A 27,244-nucleotide genomic window follows, 5' to 3' on the forward strand; every position below is an offset into this window, starting at 1 on the left:
CCTTGGCCATTTGTTGTTTGGGTTATTTTTATTTTTTTTTTTTTTTGGTGTTAAGATTTTTGAGTTCTTTATATTTTCTAGAGATTAGTATTGTATCTGACATGCATGTGGTAAGAATTTGTTACCGATTAGTATGCTCTCTATTCACCTCACTGATTGTTTCTTGTACTGAGAAGAAGCTTTTTAGTTTGAATCCATCCTATTTATTGATTCTTGATATTAATTCTTACACTATAGGAGTCTTATTAAGGAAGTTGGGGCCTAATCCGACATGATGGAGATTTGAGCCTACTTTTTCTTTTAATAGATGGGCAGTGTCTCTGGTTTAATTCCTAGGTCCTTGATCCACTTTGAGGATAACAGGAACATATCTCAACATGGTAAAAGCTAGGCCCAAGGCCAACATCATTCTAAATGGAGAAAAAATTGAAAGCATTCCCTCTAAAAACTGGAACAAGACAGGGATGCCCTCTTTCACCACTTCTATTTAACATAGTTCTTGAAACACTGGCCAGAGCAATTAGAGAGATGAAAGAAATTATAGGGATACAGTTAGGTAAAGAAGAACTCAAATTAGCACTATTTGCTGATGATATGATTCTATACCTAAAAGACCCAAAAAAATTCCACCAGAAAACTTTTAGCACTAGTAAATGAATTCAGCAAAATAGCAGGTTACAAAATCAACACCCATAAAGCAAAGGCATTTCTGTATATCAGTGACAAATCCTCTGAAAGGGAAATGAAGAAAACTACCCCATTTAAAATAGAATAAAAAATATACTTGAGAATCAACTTAATGAAAGAATTGAAAGACCTCTACAATGAAAACTACAGAATGCTAAAGAAAGAAGTGAAAGAAGACCTTAGAAGATGGAAAGATCTTCCTTGTTCTTGGATAGGCAGAATTAATATTGTCAAAATGACCATACTACCAAAAGCACTATACAGATTTAATGCAATTCCAATCAAAATCCCAATGGAATTTCTCATAGAAATAGAAAAAGCAGTCATGAAATTCATCTGAAAAAATAAGAGACCCAGAATAGCCAAAGCAATACTTAGCAAGAAGAGTGAAGCAGGTGGCATCAGTATACAACCTTAAACTATACTACAGAGCAATAGTAACAAAAACAGCATGGTATTGGCAGCAAAATAGACTGGTAGACCAATGGCACAGAACAGAAGACACAGAGACTAACCCACATAATTACAGTCATCTTATATTTGACAAAGGTGCCAAAAGCGTACATTGGAGAAAAGTCAGCACTGGTTCTGACTACACCTGCTAGGGATGTTGGAAGAGACCATGGAAGGCTGACACAAGCCAGGAAAGCTCTCTGCAAGAGGCAGAGGTGGAGCCATAAGCACTTGCTGTTGAAGAGCTAAATAAAAATAACCAGACTTTCAAAGATGGGAATAAGGAACTGACAGAGCAGAGAGAGGATAAGGTTGTTGGTAAGCAGGGGGATAAGGCAGATGGATAGAGTGAGATTTGATCAGGAGAGATGTTTGAGGAATGATTTGTTGAGTCTTGCACATAATTTCTGCATTGGCTTGGATATAATTGTCTATCTTTCTCTATGGCCATACTTAAGCATCTGCCTCAGCTAAACGATCGCAACATTAATTAATACTTTGTTTTGATGGTGATGGTTTTCTGTGTCTGTTTTGTGGGTGCTTGCTCTGTGCCTGGTAAGAATTGCCAGATCCCAAATCCTCATTATTACACTAATAACTAGAATGGGATAGATGTGCCGGTAGGACATTAGCCCTTGAATCTCAACTGCTAGATGAGGGTACAGAGGACGGAAGGGAGGGTCCAGGAGGAAACGACAGCACTTCATCGTCTGAGGCTTGGACGATGCTTGGAGCTTGTGTAGAAGAGACCATGCCTATTTGACTGGTTCCAAGAGTTTCACAACATCATTCTTGGGGACCAGGGACCCTGCCTGATGATTAAAGGGGTGTCACCTAGGATCATTCTAATGTTCAACAGGGATCAAGAGTCTTGATTGTCAGCTCTATCTGCCATGCCCAGTTATGTACAATCTTTGGCATTTTTTGGTTACTTTTAAGTTTTCCCTTCCAATCCACCAACTGAGGGGATGGGGCCTGCCTGGGCATCCCTTCCTGTTCTGATAGGCAGAGGGTTTGGGATTTCTGGACCATCCCGGCTGGTCCTCTTTCAGAATCAAAGGAAGATATATAGGTTCCTGGAAATGAGGAAATTTTTTCCTAAACTCAGAGATGTTCAAACCCTTTTATAATCAAGAAGGACACATACGTGACTTATTTCTTGAAGGAAACTGCTTGTGTGTTTGCAGAATCTGCGGCAGCACACTTCCCTGAGGCAAATCCAACTTTCTGGTGCATTCTGTCCAAACCTCACAATTTAACAGAACACCTTTCCCCAGGAAGCTGGAGTAGCTGCTGGAGCTGCTTGTTTGTCTAAATCATGCAGACTCCTGCGCGGGGAGGGAGGTTGGACAGTATGGGAGATTTTAATATACATTTAGCAGAAATTAATGAAGAAGTCCACAGCTTGGGGGCAGCCAGTTTCTGCTAAAGTTGTTAAATATTAATGAGGTGCTCTTGCTCTTTGGGGCAAAGCAGCAAGCCTGATGCACCTTTCTTTAATTACTGCATCACTAACAGGTATCAGAGCTGAACAGAACTGCCAGAGATGGTTACATTTAGCAAAGAGTATTAAAACATCTCTCTCCTTCCCAGAGCTGCTTAAGAGAGCATCCTTCCTTTACAGATTACTAATATTTCCTAGGGTTAGCTGGACATGCCAATAGCTTCACCTTAAAAAGCAGTTGCAGAATTTTCTAGACGTAGTACAGCCATACTACAGCCCAGTGTAGTCACACATAAATAATGCTTAGCATCAGATATTCGGTGGTGTGCTGTTAAATATTTAACTCCCAGCTCTCTGGGAACTAACAAATACTGATTGTTGTATATATTGCCACCACGGCAGGTTGAAAGCCACCAACATGACATCAGTGAATGTAGAATAGGAAGAGAGAGGTAGTGGATCTCTATTGTAGATAATTACTACCATACTTACAAATAGATACAAATGACTTTAAGGACATTGACAAACCAGGCACAGTGTTTCAGGCCTACAATTCCAGCCATTCAGGAGGCTGATGCAGAAGGATTGCAAGTTTGAGGCCAGCCTGAGCAACTCAGCAAGACCCTAAGTAACTTAGTGAAACCCTGTATCAAATAAAATAAAAAAAACTGGGGCCAGATAGCTCAGTGGTATAGCAACCTGGGTCCAGCCCCTACTGCCCAAATAAAAAATCACATCAAATATGTTACTATAGAGTTTCCTAGCAGTATATATCATAGATAGTGATATCAGAGATAGTAGCAATAGAATGAAGTGAAGCAATTAATAAATTGTGTGTTGGGTTATGTATAATAGTCGGTGAGGATGCTTAGCAAAGGATTTACTTGTCAGAGATGTTCCTTTATCCTTCCTTCCAGTTTCAGCCAAAGCTGATGTTGAGTTCTACCTTTCCATGCAGAGATCTTCTACTCACATTCACTCCACAGTTACCTCCTGAGCACTCAGGGTACTCTCTGTGGTTAATACCAGAATATCCATGTGGACTCACAATCTTCCTGCAGAAATAGATGCAACTCAATGGTGTAATTTATGAGGTGGTTGGCATATTCATTCACATAATGTGCATTTATTCAATACCTGAAGTTTCTAGGTACTGCTGGTTGTTGACTCTCAAATTGGTGGAAAACAATGACAAAGATCCTTGCTCTTTTGTAGTTTCCATTTCAGTTTCCAAAGATTTTTGTCTAGGGAAGTAGAGACAGACTCATACAGCCTAGATATTAAAGAAGAAGTAGGAAACCACAAAACACAGGCAAAGGATAGAGTGCTTCAAACAAAGCATAAACACAAAGATAAAGAGGACCAGAAGTGTCCAGTTATGGGTTTGGGGGAAGAAGATGGGTAAGAACATGGGATGAGGTGGGCAGATAGTGTACGAGATCTCATTGGTCAGTTATCACTTCTGAACTGTATGAGTTTGTGCTTGGTCTCTTGCTGTTAATTTACTCTTAAACTGGATTTGGGGTATGTTGTGTCTCTCTCCCCAGAGGACTGAAAATCAATTGAGGACAGACTTGTTATATTTATTCTAAAGGTCAGGGCATACATTGGGTGATAAGTGTGGAATTACGTTGGTGTTCCTCTCTCCTCTCCATAGATACACACAGATCATTTGCCTGTGTTTTCATTAAAATTTGACAAAGTTTTGGCTCAAAGAATATAAGAGCAGCAGAAAGCAGGGGCAGTGCAGAGACAGTGTCTTTCCTTGCTCTTCTATGTTTTCTTAACACTCAGTGGATCAATATTCAAATGCCCAGATTGTGCTGCCCAGTCTGTGGGCTTCAGGACACCCTTGGATGCTGCACTTGGAAGCATAAATTCTGCTGCCAAGAGGAGCCACCCTCAGTGACCTCTGGCTCGTTACGAGAGCAATGATCACATTTACCTACTTCATTGCTCTCCTTTTACTTTAACATTTACACACCTGGGAACCTTATGAAACACCAAGAAGCAGGGAGATAGCCTTTGGCCTTCCCCTCCTGCAATGGTCTTTTACTTCCTCATTTTGCACATGGGAGAAAGGAAGGAAATCATACCTGACTTTCTTCACTTTATTCTTACTGAAATTTTATAGTAACATGGAAAGAACTACACTTATACTTTTAGGGAAATGTGAAAGCCTTTAAATATTGAATCAGGAAAATTTAAATGGCTATGTGTATATATGTGAATGCACATGTAGTATTTGAGAAAGACTGAATTTTCAGGAAAAAATGAAAATCAATGAAACTTATTTTGGAACAGCATATATTAAATCACAGCATAAAACTTGATCTTTAATGTCATCTTGGTTGTCATCTACCTATCTGATTCATTCTACTGTGACCCAAATATACTTTTAAATTTAAATAGCCTCAGCATCTTAGCAAGGCCCTAATCAACTTAGTGAGACCCTGTCTCAAAATTTAAAAGAAAAAAAAAAGGCGGGGGTATAAGCATGTGGCTCAGTGGTTAAGTGTCCCTGGATTCAATCTCTGGATCCAAATATGTATGTATGTATGTGTGTGTGTGTATATATATATATATCATCCTCCATCCACCTCCAAATCAGTGTACCTGTCACATCATTTAAATCCATACCTTTCTAACCTAGAATTTCCATTGGATTATCCACATTTTTCTCCCTCTTGACCAACTCCAAATGACTCAGAACTATTTCTAAATCTAAAACTCCATTTGAAAGTATGAGTATCTGCCTTCACTGGAAATGCTTAAAACCACATGTTGTGACTTTTTAGATAGCATTAGGACATGTGTATGTTTTTATGGGTCTGTGGTGTTGTCGCATTTATACATGCGCATCATTCTGTAATATTCATTCTCCCCACAGCGACTATGGCTATGAGAGACATGGGGAAAGCCAGTGTGTCCCAGCTTTCTGGTACAATCCAGCATCCCCATCAAAGGACTGCAGTCTTGGCCAGAGCTACCTGAACAGCACTGGGTAAGTCAAACACCTGAAGACTGGATTCATTGTTTTCCCCTTACTTTGATGGTGGCATCAAAGGGAATGCCTGGCTGTTGGGGAAGAGAGAATATAGAGTTGTTTTTTTGTTGTTGTTGTTTGTTTGTTTGTTTTGTTTTTAGCCAAGTAGGTAAGGGAAACAAAAGAGTGATTTAGCTAAGAGTGCTTCTTTTTGAAAGCCTCAGAAGAGATTTGTGATCACCCACACTTCAGTACTGGCTACCATTTCCCTCTGGCAGACCCTCCTTGTTATTTGGTCAAAATATCTCTTCTGGAAAGGGATGCTGCCTTGTACCTTGGGCCTCCAGTAAAGTAAATTGATACAGGCGATGTGCAGCTATTACAGTGCTCTCAGGGGAGAGGGGAAATGGATGTTCTCATACATCAATGCTGAAAACTTCAAATGAGAATTCCTAAGTCTCATCCTAGGAGCTCCTGGGATAAGAAGGTCATGTTCCACTCTTGGGAATTCTCCAATTAGATGTGTGTTTCTCTCTTTGCTCACTTATTAGTTATCTCTCAGATGCTTGAAAACAATTTCCTTGGAGATTTGTTGTCTGGCCTTTTTTTGCTGCCTCTATGATGCAGAAGAGATTTTGTCAAGTACATGGATACACTGATAGCACTTCTCACATTCCAATGTGGCTACATAGCATCTGATAATCTTGATTAAATGCAACTTGATTTGAGAGATCTGGGGTAAGGTAGAGACCCTTCATTTTTAAGTGTATCCTGCCTGATGTGAATGATGTTGGTCTCCAGAAGACGCTACGAGTGTCAAAAGTCTAAGGTGTCCTCTCAATTATCACCTCTTCTAAAGATTTGAGAGGGCTATTTCTGGATTCCAGTCTGGGATTTTAGAGTCTTTGATGTTAGGCTATTATAAGAGCCTGGATTAGGGATTTAAGCCACTGAAACTGCAAATCCAACAGCTTGCATTTAAGGAGATGTGGTGTCAGAGAACAAAACTCTAGGAAGTTTAAGGAAGGGGACTATATAGTTACAAAGAATCAGGTGGACCATCCAACTGACAACCACACCATTCTTTACACATCACTAGAAAATAATCGCATTAGGACATCTTGTATGTCTTAATATACATGTGTTGGGTATAAGTAGGTCCAATTTAAGTAATTCTGGTGAACAAAACAACAAATAGCTAACCAAATAAATCACACAAATGAAAGGGAAAGTCTATTTGCACCCTCCCCTCAGGGATTCACTCTTCGAGTTTCTTTAGTGTTGGCTGATATTACAAATCACCAACCAGCTTGAGCTGATGGCTAGTTGAGGTTAAAGAGGGAGGATAGATGATAGCAAGTTTGAGTTAAGACTTGAGTTAAGACTACTGAAATATGTATTAAGAGTAAAAATTAAATATCTTGTGACTAAAGATCAGAAAGAAAGTCTAATATGATTAGAATATTTGATTATCTTGATCAGTAATGACCAAAAGAACAATAGTGTGAACCACCTATGTAGTTAAAAATTTTCTAATAGTCACACATCAAAGTTTTTTAAAAAGTAAAATTAATTTTGATAATATGTATAATTTAACCTGATATATAAAAATTATCATTGCAATATGCCACATTAACCACACTTCAAGTGCACAGTAGTCACCTGTAGAAAGCGACTGCCGTGCTGGGAAGCAGAACTCCTGGCATGAGCTCAATTGACAGTGAACAATAATGATGCACATTTGCAAGAGGGTGCATTGTCTTCTCATCTGAGAAAACAACTATGGAAAACATTTGCTTAACGTCTCCTTGAGATCTCTGGATGGGCTATGCAGTAGGTAGTGCAGTAGTGGAGAACCTATGGGGAAAGTCAGGTCTAATGGAGGACCAATATCACTCCAAAAGAATTTGTATTCCCCTGTATTTGAGACTGCCAGAAGATGGCAACATGGATGGAGTGGTTAATTATTCCTGACAGAGAGGGTGAAAGAAGCTAAGATGTGGTGGTAATGATAATGGTGATGGTGGTGGTTGGTGATGGAGGTGGTGGTACATTTATGTTATGTGGTTTTATCAGAACACTGATTGTTTTTGTAGGGAAGTTTTCTCTTCCTTGAGGTAAGTTTACCAGGATTCAACCAGTGTCTTAAACCTGTGCTTCTAATCTGACATTTGTGTTGAGTAGGAAATGAAATATTAGCAAAGAGAGAAAATATGCTATGAAATAGCTCAGTTGGCTCCAGAGTAAGAGCCATAGGTATTAGGAGAAGAAATGTCATCTGGGACATGAAAGGAAGGCAGGAAGAGGCCTCCTGATTAATGAGAGTTTGAAGTCTGATGTTCTAGCTGCTCTCTGGTATGGGGAAAGCTGGAGGTGGCTTGGGTAAATACAGCTGGCTCTTCCCTGACAGACAGATGCACTGACTTTTCCTGCTTCTCTTGTCCAATGGTCTGCCTCCTCTACTGCTGTATGTGAGTCAGACATTGATTTTTCTTGGCTGGTTCAGACACTGATCCGATCCGCAGCTCACCAGGTAGGATCAATAGTAATGTTTAAGGAGCTACTCTCCCGGAGATGGAAGGATAGCAGTTCCTCCACGTTTGTTTATCTTCATAAATGGCTGTCTTTTTTGGAGACTTGGTTTTAGGGGCAGCTGCAGGGAGCATCTCTCTTGCTTTAGCTCTCTTTCTAATGTGCACACTTGCTCACATGCTTGACACAAAGCTCAGTACTGTCAATTGTCAACTCCTCTTAGGTACCGGAGGATTGTGTCCAATAACTGCACTGATGGAGTAAGGGACAAATACTCTGCCAAGGCCCAGTTGTGTCCTGGAAAAGCCCCTCGGGGCCTCCATGTGGTGACGACTGATGGGCGCCTGGTGGCAGAGCAGGGACACAATGCAACCTTCATCATCCTCATGGAAGAGGTAGGAGCCCACCGGGGTCTCTGAGGTCTAAACTCGGAAAGGGAAGAAACCAAAGACCTGCCATTTCCAGAGGCTGCTGTACCACAGTCTAGAGTGTGAATCAGAGACTTCTGCAGAAGAGAGTGGCGGGAAAGAAAGCTTGGGGTGTTTCGAGATCCATTTCCTTTCATTCCACAATGAAGACCTGTCTGCAGTGGGACCCCACTTGCCTCTGAAGCCTGCAGCTCTGGAAATATTTTCAGGGTCCTCCTTAGGGTCTGCTTAGGAAATGTTTATCACCAGAAGGTCATAAACTGTAAACTGCCAGGAAAAGGAAATTCAAATGCATCCATTGCTTTTAGGAGTCTCTTTTTACATAATAGAGGAAATATTATCTGGAAAAAGCAGAAACTAAAGAAACAGATAATAGCCTTTTTTTTTTCAAAGAATGCTATCATATCACCCTGACAAATTTATGAGAAACAACCAAACTAGAATGTGCCTTGCAATATAACTTTGTTAATAAACAACATATTGTTATACAAATCACTATGGTAATTCTTCCTGCCACTGGATCTATAATAAATGACCAAGCACCAAGCATAGATTGATGTAGCATTAACTAACACTACTCACATCTAAGTTTCCGTGGAGGAAGATGGAAAGTGAACCTGTGGTCAGTGCACCCTTAGCTGATTAGAAAAGCCCACAACGCTTTGAGAGTCTTAGAAGTATGTGAGTGGAAAGATGATTGAAATGCCTTAGACTTACCTTTGTAAAGAATATTTTATTAGTTGCTTTCACATCAGCTACCTGCACCATTAGATTTTTAGTGTCTTTTGCAACCCGAGCAGTAAAATCAGATGCGTGTATTCATTCTAGGGTAGAAGAAGCACTGCTGTCTGCTTCTTGTTCTCTGTGGGGGCTGTTTAGCTTCTTCCCAAACCAGGGCCTTCTCAGGCACTCTGCTGAGGTGGTGGAGCAGGAAGGTTCCCTGATTGACAAAGCCCTCTAAATTTACATGCAAATTGCTCTGTGCTCTTGATAGCTTGGAAAGAGAGCAAAGCCAGCCAGGAGGGTTTTTTTTTTTTTTTTTTTTTTTCACATGTATGAGCATTTTAGAGTCTTTAAAGTCAGGACCACACTAGACTTTATGGTGAAGGTTTCTTATCCTAGGTTGACAGATTCCTTGGCCTCTTCCACACCAGTTGCTTGAATTAAAGGACTTTAAGATTCAGAGGAGGTCATTATTACATTTTCATTAGGGAGTTTTCAGGAATAGAGCTATAAAAACCTTGTCTTGAATGGACTTGAAGAGCCATGATCTTATCCATTTGAATTACCTTGGATTCATTTCCACTTTAATTTATATTTATAAACTCAAGGGTAGTTGACATTGTGTAGGGGTCAAGAGAGCAACTATCAATATTTCACTCACATCTAAGTTGCCATGGAGGAAGATGGAAAGTGAACCTGTGGCCAGTACACAAATACTGGGCAGAATATTGGCTCATTATTCCAAAATGATGTATTTCTCTTTTTATTCCATCATCCATCTTTGAATATGAACAGAAGTACCCTGTTCTTCTTTATCCAGCATCTCTGCTCGGGACTCAGGTTGACTACATTTATCCAAAGGGTAAGACAGGAAGGGTGGGGTTCAGCATCATTCCTCAAGAAGATAAGTGCTGGCTTAAGAGGGTACCAGGTACACACCTGAACCATCAACATCACATCACCAGCCAGCACCCAAGATGCTCTTAGCCTTCCAAGAGGCAGAGATACCTGTGAGCCACGTTATTCAGTAGAGGCTTCAGAGAACAGGGGGCTTAGGTAGTTTTCAAGAATTCCAAGGACAAGGGAACACATATGTAATTTAGAATAGTATAGAGTATTCATCTGGATGGGAATGATCATCTTACCTTATATTGTAATTTTGAAGATGGCATTATAGGAGATGTGTAAGTGATTAACCTAGCTTTTAGAATGCAACAATAAATGCTCAGAAATAGAAACAATGATAGCTATAGAATTGTGGTTGGGAGTATTAGCATTAAAGTTAGACTGCTTTCAAAACTTGAGTCTTCCACTATTGCCTATGTGACATTAGTCTGATGATTTTGTCCTCATTTACAAATGGGGACAATGATACTTTCTACAATACAGGGTTATGAGGAGATTAATTGCTTGGCACTGATACAAACCTTGGTGCTAGCTGTTACTATTATTGCTATTATTTTTATGAAGAATTAAACCATGTGTGAGGGATTAGGAAAGCCCTTGGCTTCCCTACTTCAGAGTTCAGAAAGGCTGTACCTTGCCCACTGTGGCCAGTATCACAGCAATTCCGGCTGTCCCAAGGTTGCACATACAGGGACAATAGGTCCACAGTGCCTGCCCACAGTGCCTAGTGGCTTCCAGAGAGGAGTCTGATGGTTGTAGTAAGGTGATTCTGCCTCCTGGGAAAGACTATAGGTCTTAAGAAGGTGATGCTGAAGGATCAACAGGAGGAAGCATCGCATTGGAAGTCAGGCAGGACTATGTGAATAGACCCAGGCCGATGGCTCTTCCCTTGCAGGGTGATCTCCAAAGGACAAACATCCAGCTTGACTTTGGGGATGGCATTGCCGTGTCCTATGCTAACTTCAGCCCAATTGAAGATGGCATCAAGCACGTGTACAAGAGTGCGGGGATCTTCCAGGTGACGGCCTATGCAGAGAACAGCCTTGGCTCGGACACAGCCGTCCTCTTCCTGCATGTGGTTTGTAAGTGGCATGAGCCAGCCCCTTTCTCTCTTTCCTCCCGGTGGCAACTCCTTCTTCCTGGAATTCAGAGCTGAGACTGGGTTCCCTATGTCTAATAGTGATTCAAACCAGAAGATTGAGGCGTCTACCCATGTGGAATTTAGAGACTTGTAATGCTACTTGTAATGCTACTCAGAATGACATGCAATTTAAAATTTATGAGTTGCTTATTTATGGAATTTTCCCTTTAAGAGTTTCAGAGTACCATTGCCTGTGGGTCATAAAATAGCAGAAAGCAAACTGTGGATAAGCAGGGACCACTTTATACCCCATGATAGTTTTCACATTACATGTTATTTAGGTGGAAATTACGAGTTTTCAAAGTGTTGAAGTGAATACAAGGAACTCCCTGTATTCATTGTGTATTAACAACACAATGATGGTATGATTTCCACTGTATAAGCAATCCACATCTAAGAGGTCCCTGATTAACAGGAAGCGACCTAGTCCCCTAGTACAAGGAGCAACAGTGAGAAATGTGGAGCATGTAGGTGGAGACCTGGACTGTAGAGCAATTATGTCCCTAAAAACATGTGACATTGAGATAAATGATTTCTTTTGGGGGCTTTCTACACTTTTTAAAATGGTATAATTTAATTTAAAATTCCCATTTTACAATGGTTTAATTCTGCTACTTTACCTCATAGGGTTCTTACAATAGTACAAATGAAAAAAATAAATAAAGCACCTAGTCATTTATTGGTTCACTCAACAAGTATTTGCTGAGTTCTTAATACATACAAGACATTCTGCCAGGCACTGGGCAGACCACAATATGGTCTTGCTCTGCAGGATTTACATCTGTTGAGGAAGGGGAGGTGCAGCAAGAAATGGGCCTTTTTTGGTAAAACAGATATGGACTATAATCACTCTGGACTGGAAACACCAAGGCAGGAGCCTGAATAGGTGGGTTAGTGTGCACAGTATTTATGAGTGCAGTTTTTAGAGCAAGGGAGACCTGCACTTGAATCCATCCTATTTCTTTGTGAAATGTCTAACTTAGGTCAACTTTTTCACCTTTTAAACCTCTGATTCCTCATCTTTAAAACAAAGTTCATAAGGAATCTGAGAGAGTCATTGGATAGTGTGTGTGTGTGTGTGTGTGTCGGGGCCCCAAGACCACCCCAAGGCTTGATGATAAACTGGGGAAACTCTTAGGACTCAGCATGTAGCTTCATCCTCATCCATGGCTATGATTTATTCCAGCAAAAAGATACAAAGCAAAATCAAGAAAAGGTTGCAGGGGACAAAGCCCAGAGAAAACCAGGCATCAACTCCCACAGGCCCTTTCCCTGTGGAATCACACAGGATGTGCCAATTCCTCTTGGGGTGGGAGGTAACAACATAAAGGCTGTCTGCCAGAGAAACTCATTAGGGGCTCAGTGCCCATAGTTTTTATTGGAAGCTGATCACATGAGTACGTCAGCCTGGCATATTCCAAACCTCCCAACTCCCTGTGGAAAGTGGGTGTTCACAAAAATCCACACTGTTTGCAAAGCCAATTTAGGCAAAGTGAACCACTCCTCCTAGTTAGTTAACTGTTGATTGGGAACACTCCCAGAGCCAAGTTCCCAGACACTGGCCAAGGGCCAGCCTTGCACCATAGACCTTTCTAAATGATAGCAGTTTCAGTTCTGTCTTCTGCAGTGGGCAGAATGCTGCTTTGCACCCAGCTTGGCACATGATGAATGTTACCTGTTATTATAGCAATTACTAGGATTTCCTGTTAGCTTCCTCCCTGACACTTCTGCTGTCTTCCAAAATGAAGACAAAGAAAGAAAAATAACTTTACATTCCTCTGTTCCAAGAACTTGCCCCACCCAGGTTGTTCCTGATTCTGCCAAGGGTGAGCCTTGACTGCAGGTGTGAAGACCACCGTATCTTAGTGCCAAAAACATGATAGTGAGGACCAGGTTTGTGCTGTGGGTTATGTGCATGAAAACGGAAATATTTCTTGAAACTTTTATCAGCTCCTAATTCCCTCCAAATCAATCATGGCCATATTTACCAGTGGAACCTGCTCTTGGCCCCACCCTGGGCCTTTAACTAACAAAAGTATTGCTACTCACCCATAATAGTCAACTTCACACAGATTATTAGATTTTTATCAGAAAGGTCACTATTTGACAGTGAGGATATTGGAACTTTTCTGTGTTCCTCCTCAATCCCTCCCTTCTCTTCTCTCCTCACTGACCCATGTTTTGTCTCCTACATGGTATTGTTTCTTAAGATTGTTTTTAACTAAATATTCTTGATCCAAAACTGTAATAAATGTAACCATGTTGGGTGGCATTCCAATTATGTAAGCTCCACCCCCTTTTGTTTCTGGAGTGAGTTCAAGGTGAAGGAGATCTTCCTTTATGATTTTGGGCATCACAGTAACCTTCAGCATCTACCCTGACTAAACCAAGTTTCTCAAGTGACAGAAAGCTGAGAATTTCCAGGTTCTTAAGGCATTGTGCACAATGCTGAGCTGTGGGAAAGCCCAGGGTTCCCATGAGGCATCTTGGGGAAGGGTTTCACTCTATTTGGTGAAGTAGGTGTAGGAGCAAACTCAGTGATGAAAAAGAATTTTTCCCCCCATTGATGGAAGAATAAGTCATTGGAACCCAGGTTGGGAAAGACCTCAGTGTCAATGCAGGAAGAGGGAAGCCAGTCTTCATCTTCTGCCTGGGAGGGGGATAGCAGGGGCCCCTGGCCCCAGCTTCTGTATCCTTGTTGACCAGTAAAGCTCAAGATCTAAAGACATTAGTCAGGTAAGCTCCTAGGAAAATGAGTAAATAAACAGAAGTAGCCAATATTTTTTCCCCACTCTTGTGTTCTTTGACTGACATTGAGCAAACCATACAGAAATAATACAGATTTGCTTATTTAAAATAATTAAATGTTCAGCCAAATGTGCACATGAAGTGACAAGGTTGAAATTATTTGCTAGAAAAAATCTTGCAGTGCCATATGCCTGGAGTCAGGGCATAGAACTGTAGGCAGAAAACATTTTCAGACTGCACATACACAGATTCCTCTATTTTTTTCTCTTCATTAATTTTTTAACCTGACAAAAATTATACAAGTTTATCATGTACAACATGATGTTTTGAAATAAACATTCACTGTGGAATGGCTCAATCAGACCAATTATCATAGGCATCACCTCACCAACTTAGTTTTTGTGGTAAGAACACTTATATCTATTGTTCTAGTGATTTTCAAAATCCAATGCAATCTTATTAACCATAGTCACCATGGTACAATAGACCTCTTGACTTTCTTCCTCCTATCTTCTGCACACTTGGTTTTCTTTGATCAGCATCCACCCCACCCCACTTCTGCCATCCCTTGTCAACCACGAAGGTACCCTCTGCTTCTGTAATTTCTAACAGTTTAAGATTTCACATATAAATGGGATCATCTGATAGAAATTGTTCTGTGCTTGGATTTCTTTCACTTAATGCAATGCTCTCTGGGTGGTCCATGTTGTCAGAAATGAAAGGAGGAGAAAATGCCACAGAGTTGAAAAATAATGAATCTACCCGCCCCCGTACAATACATCACTAATGTATTAATAATTTTTCATCAGTGTTTTTTCTCTTCTTCTTCTTTTTTTTTTTTTTTGGAAATGAATGCATTAACTTCCTCACATCTCCTGCCTAGGGCGTGTCTGCGTATATTTTTTTATTTACTAATATAGAGCTCAATGCTGGTTATACCAGTTTTCTGGAAAAAAAAGGAGAAATACAGCATTTTTATTATTTGAGAACCTGGCATTTGTTTCTCCTTCAAATTAGGGAGATGTACTTTTCTCTCTTTGTAAAAGGCCTTGCCAGCTTCTGAACGACACTCACTGTGTCCTACAGATGATGAGACACAATGGCCCATTGTTGAAGAAGATGGAAACCAATTAACAATTGAGGATAATGGGAGAGCCCTCCATATAATGCATTGACCCCAAATCACAAAACATGCTAATCCTTAGAAATGAAACAGACTGCTGTTTATCTTCCTTTTCAATGGCCAAATGTGTAGTAAACTAGCTTTGTCCTTGGATTGGAAATTCATAAGCATTTGTTTCATAAGTTGTGTTTATCAGATGTAAATTCAATTTGGTTATCACTCAAGAAATCTGAAACCTGAGTTAAGTTCCCTGTTTTACCAGGTACTTCAGTTCAAGTGTAGAGACCCTTCCCAACATTTGTGGGTTGTGATTATTGCTTTATCATAGGGAATGCTTGATAGGGATTAAGGTTAAGAATCTAAGGGCTGGGGTTGTAGCTGAGAGGTAGAGTGTTTGCCTAGCATGTATGAGGCACTGGGTTCCATCCTCGGCACCATATAAAAATAATTTAAAAATTATTTTGTCTACCTATTATGTCTACCTATAACTAAAAAATAAATATAAAAAAATGCCTTAAAAAAGAATCTAGGAGTGTGATAAAGTTTGATGGTTTCTTCTATGAATATAAAAACTAACTCTTTTCCTCCTGTTCCTTTAGGTCCTGTGGAGCATGTTCACCTCCGAGTTCCATTTGTTGCCATAAGAAATAAAGAGGTCAACATCAGTGCCGTTGTGTGGCCCAGTCAACTGGGGACACTTACCTATTTCTGGTGGTTCGGCAACAGCACAAAGGTTTGGCTCTTCCTGATCAGTATCAAATGAGACATGTGCCAAGTGCTTCTGGGCTCCAGCTTCTGCAGAGGAACTGGGGTCACTGGGGGTGCAGTAATGAGAAGTACTTCATGGACTGAGAACCCAGATTTGAATAAAACATACCTCCCACACCAAGTTCATTATTTTCACAAGGAAAGTTTAATTCTAAGAAAGAGTGCTCCATTCTGCTTTAATTCTGGCCTTTCCACTCACCAACTATATAATACCGAGGAAGTTACTCAGCCTCTCTGAGATATGTGGTCTCAACTGTTGGATGTGAACTATAACCCAAGTACATATATGGAAATTAAGTGGGATGACACATGTAAAAGAATCCTCTTCAACTCCTACTAGATGTTTGTTCTGCACTCCTAACCTTCTTAGGCAAGGTACTGAGATCACCATGTCTCAAAGTAAGAAATTAATGGGCAAATCTGAACTTTACAGATAACTTTTTACTCCCAGCAACTGGTGAGGAAGAATTACCACAACTGTATGATAGAAGCTGGAAGTAATCAGGCTGAAGACTCCTTGATTGAACTAATCTTCTTGATGTTCTTCTCTATTCCTAGTTTTCTCTTCCCTTAACTTTTTTTTAGAGCACTTTTAGGTTCTCAGCAGAATAGAGAGGACGCTACAGAGATTTCCCATATATCCCTGTCCCCAAGAAATGCATAGCCTCCCTCATCATCAATATCCCTACCATTCTGGTGCATTTGTTACAACTGATAAACCTATACTGATCCATCACCACCCAGAATACCTAGTTTTCATTGGGATTCACTCTTGATGAACACATTCTGGGGGTTTGGAAAAATATATGATGATATGTATCTACCATTGTAATGTAAGACAAAACAGTTTAACTGCTACCTAGTCCTCCTCCTCTTCCTTCCTTCCCTTGTAATTTCTAGTCACTGATCTTTTTACTGTCTCTATATTTCACCTCTTCCAGAATGTCATGTGGTTGGAATTCCATAGCACATAGCTGTACATAGCTTTACAGATGGACTTTTGTCACTCAAGTTTCCTTCCTGTCTTTTCATGGCTTCATAGCTCATTGCTTTTTAGTGCACAATAATATTTCACTATCTGGAAGTACCACAGTTTACTTATCTATTCACTCACTGAAGGACATCTGGGTCACTTCCAAGTCTTGACAATATAAGTAGAAGTGTTATAGACATCCATGTTCAGGTTTTTATATAGACATAAGTTGATAAATACCAAGAGCATGATTGCCAGTTCATATGATAATAGCATATTTTTTTTTTAAGAAATTACCAAGCCAGGAGCTGGGGTTGTGGCTCAGCAGTACAGAGCTCGCCCGACACGTGCGAGACCCTGGGTTCAATCCTCAGCACCGCATAAAAATAAATAAGTGAAATAAAGGTATTGTGTCCAACTACAACTAAAAAACATGTTTTAAAAAAGAAAGAAACTACCAAACTGTTTTCCAGGTTTGGAACATTTTGCATTCCCACTAGGAATGCACATGAGAGATGCTCCTCAGTGTTCTGTGGCGTCACCTTCTGTATTTTGGCCATTTTTATAGGCATTTGGTGGAAACTCATTGTTTGACGTTCCATTTCCCTGATGACATAGCATATGGAGAATATGTCATATTCTCATTTGTCAGTTATACATCATCTTTGATGAAGGGTCTTTAAAAGCTAGATTCATTCTCTTGCATGTGGATGTCTAGATATCCAGCACCATTTTATGAAAGAAGTATCTTTGTTCTGTAGTGTTGCCTTTGCTCCATTGTTGAAGATCAGATGGGTACATTCTTTTCTTTCTTTTTTTTTCAATAGTTCATTCTTTTTAAATTTTAATTTGTTATAGATGACAACAAACAGAATGCATTACAAATCATATTACATATATAGAGCACAATTTTTCATATCTCTGGTAGTACACAAAGTAGAGTCACATCCTTCATGTCTTCATACATGTACTTAGGGTAATGATGACCATCGCATTCCACTGTCTTTTCTACCCCATGCCCCCTACCTAACCTTCTCTCCCCTTTTCCGCTTTGCCTTATCTAGAGTTCATTTCATCCTCCCATTCCCCCCAGCATATTGTGAATCAGCATCCTTAAATCTGAGAAATCATTCAGCATTTGTTTTTTGAGGATTGGCTAATTTCACTTAGCATTTTATTCTCCAGCTCCATCCATTTGCCTGGAAATGCCATTATTTTATTCTCTTTTAATGCTGAGTAATATTCCATTGTGTATATATACCACATTTTCTTTATCCATTCATCTACTAAAGGGCATCTAGGTTGGTTCCACAGTTTAACTGTTATGAATTGTGCTGCTATAAACATTGATGTGGCTGTGTCACAGTAGAATGCTGTTTTTAAGTCCTTTGGGTAAAGACCAAGGAGTGGGAGCTGGGTCAAATGATGGTTGCATTCCCATTTTTCCAAGGATTCTCCATACTGCTTTCCATATTGGCTGCACCAATTTGCAGCCCCACCAGCAATGTAAGAGTGTACCTTTTTCCCTACATCCTCACCCACACTTATTGTTGTTTGTATTCTTAATAGCTGCCATTCTGGAGTGAGATGAAATCTTAGAGTAGTTTTGATTTGCATTTCTCTAATTGCTAGAGATGTTGAACATTTTTTCATATATTTGTTGATTGTGTATCCTCTTCTGAGAAGTGTCTGTTCAGGTCCTTGGCACCGGTGTCACACTGCCTTGATTACTGTAGTTTAATAATATATCTTGAAGTCAGTTATATTTAGTCATTCAACATTGTTCTTTTTTAACACTGTATTGAGTATTCTGAGTCTTTTGTCTCTCCATATAAACTGAGAATAATTTGACAAGTTATTGGGAATGAATCAGATTTATAGATCAAGTTGGTAAGATCTGACATGTTGACAATATTAAGGCTTTCTCTCAATGAATATAGAATATCTATCAATTTATTTATATATTCCTTACTTTCTTTCAACAAAGTTTTTTTTTTTTTTTTTTTTTTTTAATATTTATTTATTTTTAAGTTTTCGGCAGGCACAACATCTTTGTTTGTATGTGGTGCTGAGGATCGAACCCGGGCCGCACGCATGCCAGGCAAGCGCGCTACCGCTTGAGCCACATCCCCAGCCCTCAACAAAGTTTTATAATGTTCCTTATATAGATCTTGCACATACTTTTTAGAGCTATACATAAGATTTTTATTTTTGGTAATGGTAACATAAATGATTTGGGGTTTTTAATTCAAATCCCACTTGTTCATTACTGATATAAAGAAAAATGATTAAATTTGTATGTTAACTTTGTATACTGAAACCTTACTGTAACCAATTATTCGTCACAGGAGTTTATTTCCTCTTAATACTTTGGATTTTGTGGCATTTCGTTTCTTTTTTTGGATGTTGAGAGTTAGCACAATTTCTTCCTTAAATGTTTGGTAGAATCTATCTGTAAAACCATCTGAACCTTTGCTTTCTCTGTTACAAGGTAATTAATTACTGATTCTCTATATCTTTAGAGATATAGACTCATTTGGATTTTAGGTTACATTTTGTGTGAGTTTTTGCAGATTACGTCTTTCAAGGGATTGATTCATTGTATTTAGGTTATTAAATTTATATGCTTAGAATTGTTCATTGAACTCCTTTATTGACCTTTTGATATTCAGGGGATCTGTAGTGAAGTCTTGTCCTTCTTTAGGGAGATTGATTTGTTTGTGTATCCTCTCTCCTTTCTTAGCCTAACTAAAAGCATATCAACTTTATTGATTTTTTTAAAGTACTAGCTTTTAGTTTTATTGATTTTGTTTATTGATTTCCTATTTTCAATTTCATTGACTCCTGTTCAAATTTTATTTTATTTTTCTTCTGGTTGCCTTGAACTTAATTTGTTCTTTGTCTAGTTTCCTAAGGCAGAAGCCTATATGATCAATTTTAATTCTTTCTTGTTTTCTAATATATGTCCTCAATGCTATAAATTTTCCTCCAAGCATGCTTTTACTGCATCCTGTACATTTTTATAAGTTGTGTTTTCATTTTTATTTTTTTCAAAATATTTTTTAATATCACCCGAGATTTATTTTTGATTCGTGCTATTTAGAAAGAAGTGTGTTGTTTAAAATTCACATATTTTGGCATTTTCCAGATATCTTTCTGCTATTGATTTATAATTTAATTTCATTGTAGTTTGAAAGAAGATATTAGATGATTTTATCCTTTTAGTTTGTTAGAGTGTGTTTTATGGCTCAGAATGTGGTCTACCTTGGTGAATGTTCTGTATGGATTTGAGAATAATGTGTATTCTGCTGTTTTTTGATTAAGTAATCTGTAGATGTCAGCTACATACAGTTGATTGATGAGAGTCTTGAGTTCAACTATGTCCTTATTGATTTCCTCCATTCTTAGCCCTATTTCTTATTTGTTTATTTAAGCTTTATTTAGTGGTAACCCTAGAATTGAAATACACTTTTACAATTAATCCAAACTTATAATAAGTAACATTGTATGTTTCCATGGTTAGTCTGAGTACTTAATAATAAAAAAAAAATCATAATTCCTCCCTTCTGCTTCTTGTGTCACCAGTGTCAGTCATTTCTCTTAGGTGTGTGTAAGTATATAAGTTATTTGAGTAAGCATGTTTAATCAAATACATTGTTGCTACTATTGTTTTGAATAAATTGTTATCTGTTTAATAATTAAAATAATATTTAATAATTAAAACAAGAAACATCATCATTATTTTACCTTCATGCACTCTTTCTTTGGTGTTGTTGAATTCTTTCTGTGGTTCAGTTTCTGACCTACATCATTTTCCTTCTCTCTGAAGAACTTCTTTTAACAAATCTTGCAGGATAGATGTTCTGACAACAAATTCCACCTATGTTTATTTGAGAAAGTTTTTTTTTTTCCTGCAGTTTTGAAGGATAATTTTTTAAGGTACAGAGTTAGAAGCTTAGTGGGTTTTTTTTCCCTCTTAAAAAAAAAAAAAAAACAAACAGATTTGTGGGAGTTTTCTCTCAGCACTGTCCATTCTTCTTAACCACATAGTTCCTGAGGAGAAACTGGATGGATGTTTCTTTTCTTCTCTCATTGATAAAGTGTTTGGTTCATCGTTCTTCTTTCAGGATTAAAAAAAAAAAAAAAATCTGATCTCCTGTAGTTTGAAAGTGATGTGCCCCGATGTAGAATTTTCAGCATTTCTCTGAGCTTCCTGTGTCTGTGGCTCATCTGACTTTACCTTGGAGGGATTCTCATTACTGTTTCAGATATTTCTCCAGTTCTTTTCTCTCTTTTCTTTCTGGTATTCACATTACACATATCTGTACTTTTTGTAATTGTCCCACATTCTTGTGCTCGAGCAGGAAAAGAGAAAAAGAATCATTTTGCAATACATCCATGCATCTGACTTTTTTTTTTTTAAGCCTCTCCTCACAAGAAATTGGGCACAGTGAATATGGATAATGTCCTCTGTTGTTATTGTTTTCTTTTCTCATTTTTTTGTTCTTTCCTTTTCATCTTGGAGGTTTCTATTGAGATATCCTTGATATTAGGGTCTTTCCTGAGCTGTGTCCAGTCTACTAACAAGCCCATCAAAGGCCTTCTTCATTTCTTTTACTGTGTTTCTGACATTCTTTTTGGTTATTTCTTAGGATTTTTATCTCTCCATTTATAGCAGCCAGCTTTTCCAGCGTGTTGTCTACTTTATCAGTTGGAGCCCTTAGTTTATTAATCGTGGTTGTTTTAAATTCCCAGTCTGATAATTTTAACATATCTGCCATATCTGTCTCTGATACTTGTTCTGTTTCTTCAAACTGTTTGTTTGCCTTTTAGTATGCTTTGTAACTTTCTTGATAGCTGGACATGGTGTACTGGGTGAAAAGATCTGCCATTAATAGGACTTTAGTAATGTGGTCGTAAGGTGTAGTGGAAAGAAATATTTTCTATAGACCTATAATTAGGTCTCAATATTTTAATAAGCCTGTGACTCTGAATTATGCATTTCACAGGTGTTTTATGGTTCCCTACCCAAGGAAGGATAGGATGGGTAGAGGGAGCTAGATTTGGATATCTCCCTTCCCCAGGGCAATTAGATTATGATAAAACCCAAGAAGATTAGACTTTGATTTACTAGTTTCTTTTGAGGGCAGGCCTTGTTTTTTAAAAAAAGTCAGAGTATGTTGATGTATTGAATAATTATTCTTTTTATCTTTCCCTGACACAAGGAAACCAAGTTATAGTGGTTATGAAATTTGAAAAGTTATAATGGCCTCCTGTGACTGACTGATCCCCCTAGAGTTTGTAATTCTGATACTTGTGTTTTCCTTGAAAGCTCATGATGTGGTTGGTAGTGCTTATTTGGGAGAAAAAAAATAAGTAAAAAATAATCTGAGCCAGCACATCATATTTTGAGATGCAGGATATAAAAAGAGGGGAAACAAATATCTAATTATTGGTTAGTAATGAGCAGAGAGAACTTTGTCCCTAGCCTCACCCCTGAGTATTAAAAGTGGGGCCAATTCATCCTTGATCTTTCCTAGGGAGGCAGCATTGTGTTTGAAGGAAACATGGATCTTAAGAACCAATCAAAGATTCATATAACTCAATCAAGTTATTTTTTCCAATAGGTCATTCACTTATTGTAAACTTGAGAGAATAATGCCAATCTCACCTTGATTTTTGTGAAAATTCTGATTATATATTTACTTGTACGTGCTAGGTTCTTAGCAAATGCATGATTTTAATTATGTTCTTGAAAGTTATTTTTAGGATGGGTTGATAAAAGAAGAGTATTCATGGACCTGGGGCCTCTTTCAGTTTGCATTAATTATGTCTTTTGCCTTTAAATTATTTTTTTAGTGTAAATTAAGTTCTTAGTGTGTATGACCAATGCCTTTGCATTTCTGGGATTATTATTTCCCAGTATCATATATAGGCAGGGCATTTAGTAAGACCCCTGTTTAGTATAACAGAGAAGTAAAGTTCTCTGTGCATGATATGCAACCCAAGTCCAAACACCTGATTAGTTGCAGAGCCATAGCTCAAGTCCAGGGCTCATAGTTCCCATCCACCAGGCACTATCTTTGAGTTCCAGGACCCATTCCTGCAACACTAGGTCTTGCTTAAAAAGCAAGAGATATAAATAATAAATAGGAACTTGAAAGTCATTTGTGGAAAAGAGTTTGGAAATAGGAGGATTTAAACTTATTTCTCTTCTGAGGTTGTAAGGGTTTGGCTTCTAAATCAAGGAATTCTTTTCCATCCTTTTCTGGTCACTTACCTTGTGATCTTTACTGAGATTCTTCTGTGTGCAGGGGCCCCAGTTCTTGGCTATTACCAACACAGTGATGTACTCAGCAACTGGCAAGGAAGACACAAGGTTCCTCCACAGTACCATTTTTTCATTTGAGTGCTGATTTTAAGAACTGAAGTGCCATAAAGGGTTTAACAAGTATCTGATTAAAAAACATACAAATGGACAAAGTGATTGAGGATTCTACTTTTTATTTCCCTAATAATTATCTGTGCCAACTTGAATAGATCACTTGATCTCTGTTTCCTTTTGTCTAAAGTAATGATACTAACACCTAATACATAGACCTAATTGAGTTATTAATTGAACTCTCTCATACACACAAACACCCATACACTTACACCTTATTATGAGAGGGTGACTTTTAAATTATGTGTTGGCATTATAGTTTTGTTTTTGTAATTGATGACCAGAGTTATCCTTTGGTTAGGAAGTTCCAATCTACAAGTTGGAGTATGAAGTACCACACAGATACCCAGTCCCTGAATGTCTTTATAGTCAGTTTTGTTCTCAAAGAACCAAGATACATGATAGGCAGTAGAATAAAATAGCTTCAGAATAAGACAAATTTAGGTTGGAGTCCAAATAGATTATTTTTTTGCTGTATGCCTTTAGTCAAACCATTTAATTTCCTTGAATCTGGTTTTATTAATTGTAATGTTTGAATAATAACAGTAGCAAGTGTAATTGATTATTGCAGTGAGGATTAAGTAAATACTGTTATGTGAATCATTTTGAACACATCTAAGCAGTTAGAAATATCAGACACGGTTGTGCTCATCATTGGCACTAATAGCATCTATATCTAGGTGACAAATCTGAGTTGGTTATATGGATTATATTCCTGTCTACAAAATGGTTATTTGCTCCATTTGAAAGGAGTATATTTTCAGTGCTTTTATGTAACACCGTGCCAGAATTACATCAAGGTATCGGTGTATTGTGCTCAATTATTGATCTAACGAGCACCATATTTGACTGGCAAAGAAATGAATGCCCTTGGGTGTCCTGGTGAGTGCTGTGACTTTGGAGCTATTTGATTCCCTTTGACTAGTAAACTGGCTTGTGAAAGGAAAGGGTCCAATACTAATTTTAAATGTTTATTCCTAGTACTGGCTTTGTATTAGCTTCTCAATACGTATTATTTAAGCATCAGAATTTCACTGATGAAAGAGAAATTATCACCTTTTACAGAGAATACACAAATACACTTAGGCTAATAACCTTGCAAGGAAGTGTTTATGGATGGATATTTGTATATGTGTGAGAGAGGGCATGGGGAGAGACTGTCTTGGTGAAATGGAAAGGTTTAACCAAGTGGTTGGAATTTTAAAAATCTATTGCTAAGAATGAATTGGCCCCTACTTTGTAACTATGCCTTGTCAGGTAGAAGGGCACATATAACATTATTCCTACCTTGAAAGCAATCACATTCCAGAAGAGAAGGTGAGATAAATATGCATTCAGTAATTGGTGAGCAGGCATGAGGTATAAGCAAATAGGAAAGAGCAAGCATTCCTGAAATCCAGCTGTTGGATTTCATACCTAAAGGCCTATCAGTGGGGGAGGTGAACTGGCGTCAGTACCTACATGGATTTTTTTTCAGGAACTGTATTTTGCACTAGATGTTGTGAGGAATACAAAACAGTGTAAATTCTATTTGTTGCCTTCAAGAAACATATTTGGGAATATGAGGTTAACATCCAAGAAAAGACACTAGAAGGCGAGGCAGTAGGAATGTACTATTATTGACCAAGTCAAGCAGCCTGGGAAGTGATGAATGTGGGCTTTGTGGGTCACGGAGTGAGTCATGTATGAAATTGGTCCTAAGCTGGCATTGAAGGAGCAGTATATTTGAAGCATAGAGGAGAGGGATCTATTTGTAAAGGTAAGGCTTTGGGAATGGTTGTGTTCTGTGTGGGCTAATCCAGCCAAAGCGGAAGATTCAATTGGGCGGAAGATGGAGGAAAAAGCTGAAAGATGAGAGGAGAGGATAGATGGCTTTGAATGTCACCAGTGTATGCATTTTGCCATAGAAACCCAGATTTAGTATAGTATGATAAGGGCTAGAACCAGATACATTGCCAGTGATACTTTATGCAAAGATTTTTCTGGATATATTTGTGCATGTGCATTTGAAGGGGGGACAGGACAGTTATTTTTTTACCTGAGAGTTTTCACATTTATCCTATAGTATTAACAGTTTTAAGGGCTATTTTGCTGTATTTCTTCATTATCTTTGCATATATTAAAGTATTTTTACATAGTTCTAAGCATGTGTTATATATTTTGCCTTTTTGCTTCATAAGATAATCCCCCTTCATACATTGCCATATAAACTGCTGAGGGTTTTAAGTAAGGCAAGCATTGTGACTTCATAGTCTTTCCGATTTGGGAAAGGCAGCTTTTATCAAGGTGTACATTCTGAACTGTGGGAATTTGGCAATATGCAATAATTTTTGTTTGTTTGTTTTTGATACTGGGGATTAAACTCAGGGACACTTGACCACCATCCCTAGCCTTCTTTTGCATTTTATTTAGAGATAGGGTCTCACTGAGTTGCTTAGTGCCTCACTTTTCCTGAGGCTACCTTTGAACTCATTATACTCCTGCCTCAGCCTCCCGAGTCACTGGGATTACAGGCATGCACCACTGCGCCCAGATGGCAATATACAATATTAATATGACTTACTGTTTCTGGGAAATTGGTGTAGTCTGCATCGAAAGATTTCCCTGTGACTCCCTCTTCCATTAGTTAAGTGGAAATCTCATAACTAAATAGTTTCTCAGAGCCTTGTTGATTTCTTGCTGGACTCAGAGGATAACAGGTTACCTGTTGCACCTGAGAGATTCTTCACAGGGAGGATATGACCCACAGCTGAGGCTGGGCATGAGACTTTATTCTAAGGGGTTTCACTGTGAGTTGGCCCTGCAGCCTGGACTAAGCAGAGAAAGAGAAGTCATTCAGCTGCCTGCTGGATTTGTGGGACTCTGAATGGCCAATTTGCTAGGATTAGCAGAGGTCTGGCTTAATAAATGTGTCTGCTTGCCTAATAGATTTGAGTAAATGAACCTTAAAATACTTGATTTAATTTAGCATTGGGCACCCGATATCAGTGACCAATGAAGAACTCAAGAATCCTGCGGAGGGTTCCTACTTTGTAAGGAAGGTGAATTCAGCCATGATGCCATAACCACTGATGAAAAACAAAAGCAATTTGGAAAACAAAATTAGCTTCTGCCATTTCCCCAGCACAGACGTCTGCGGCCTGCCACCCGGAGACCAAGCGTTTGCATTGAGCACAGTTTGTTTGCTGTGGCTCTGAGCCCTGACTGGCTGGCAGGATGGCCTGCGCTCCCCACCTCAGCTGGCATTCCCTCTGTCCCGCAGCCCTTCCTACTCACTTGGCCAACCATCTCCTAGGGAAACAGCCAGATGGAGACAAGATCAAATCTGCTGGGACAGGAGGAGTTCCACTCCTCTCAGAGTAGGTACCATGGCCTAGCAGAGCACCACCACCTGAGTCTTGAGATAAGAAGAGTGTGCAGGAAAAGGGGAAGAGGGCCATGTACGCCACTCAGAGCTGAGGAGGATGACATGGAAGGATGAATGTTTCCTAAAATCTCTTAAGAGAGACAAACGCCTGGTGGTGAGAGGTGGGGTGGGATGAAGGACAGCTTAGCAAACCAATATGGAAGGGCAATGTAGTACAGTCAGGGTCAGAGGGTCATTCAAAGGAGTCAGGGAAAATAAAATCACATGGATATTCCTTGGATAATTTTTTTTCCTAGTATTTTATTATGAACAATTTCAGACATACAGTGGAGTTAAGAGAATTTTTCAGTGAGCATCCACATATCCACCACCTACTGTAGTCTGCCATTAACAGTCTGCTTGTTTTGTCACATGTCAATCTGTCCGTCCATCTCTGTTTCTAGATTTTTTGATTCATTTCAATGTAAATGTAAGAAACCTATATACTTTATCCTAAGTGATTCAACTTGCAAATTGTTAAATA

At 38.8% G+C, this 27,244-nt stretch overlaps 1 protein-coding gene across 1 annotated transcript in view; it reads left to right on the forward strand.

Moving 5' to 3' along the window:
• The window catches only part of Sorcs3 (sortilin related VPS10 domain containing receptor 3), a 606,876-nt gene that overhangs the window by 558,551 nt on the left and 21,081 nt on the right, over nucleotides 1-27,244 (forward strand). Inside the window, exons 17-20 of the mRNA XM_046450521.2 lie at nucleotides 5,475-5,588; nucleotides 8,326-8,497; nucleotides 11,055-11,241; nucleotides 15,771-15,904. Coding sequence (XP_046306477.1) covers nucleotides 5,475-5,588; nucleotides 8,326-8,497; nucleotides 11,055-11,241; nucleotides 15,771-15,904 — 607 coding nt within the window. The remainder of the gene's footprint in view (nucleotides 1-5,474; nucleotides 5,589-8,325; nucleotides 8,498-11,054; nucleotides 11,242-15,770; nucleotides 15,905-27,244) is intronic.

The sequence above is a fragment of the Marmota monax genome, unplaced genomic scaffold (assembly GCF_021218885.2).
Source record: "Marmota monax isolate L192 unplaced genomic scaffold, Marmota_monax_Labrador192_F-V1.1 WCK01_AAM20220418_F8-fsc00004, whole genome shotgun sequence".
Classification (NCBI taxonomy): Eukaryota; Metazoa; Chordata; class Mammalia; order Rodentia; family Sciuridae; genus Marmota; species Marmota monax.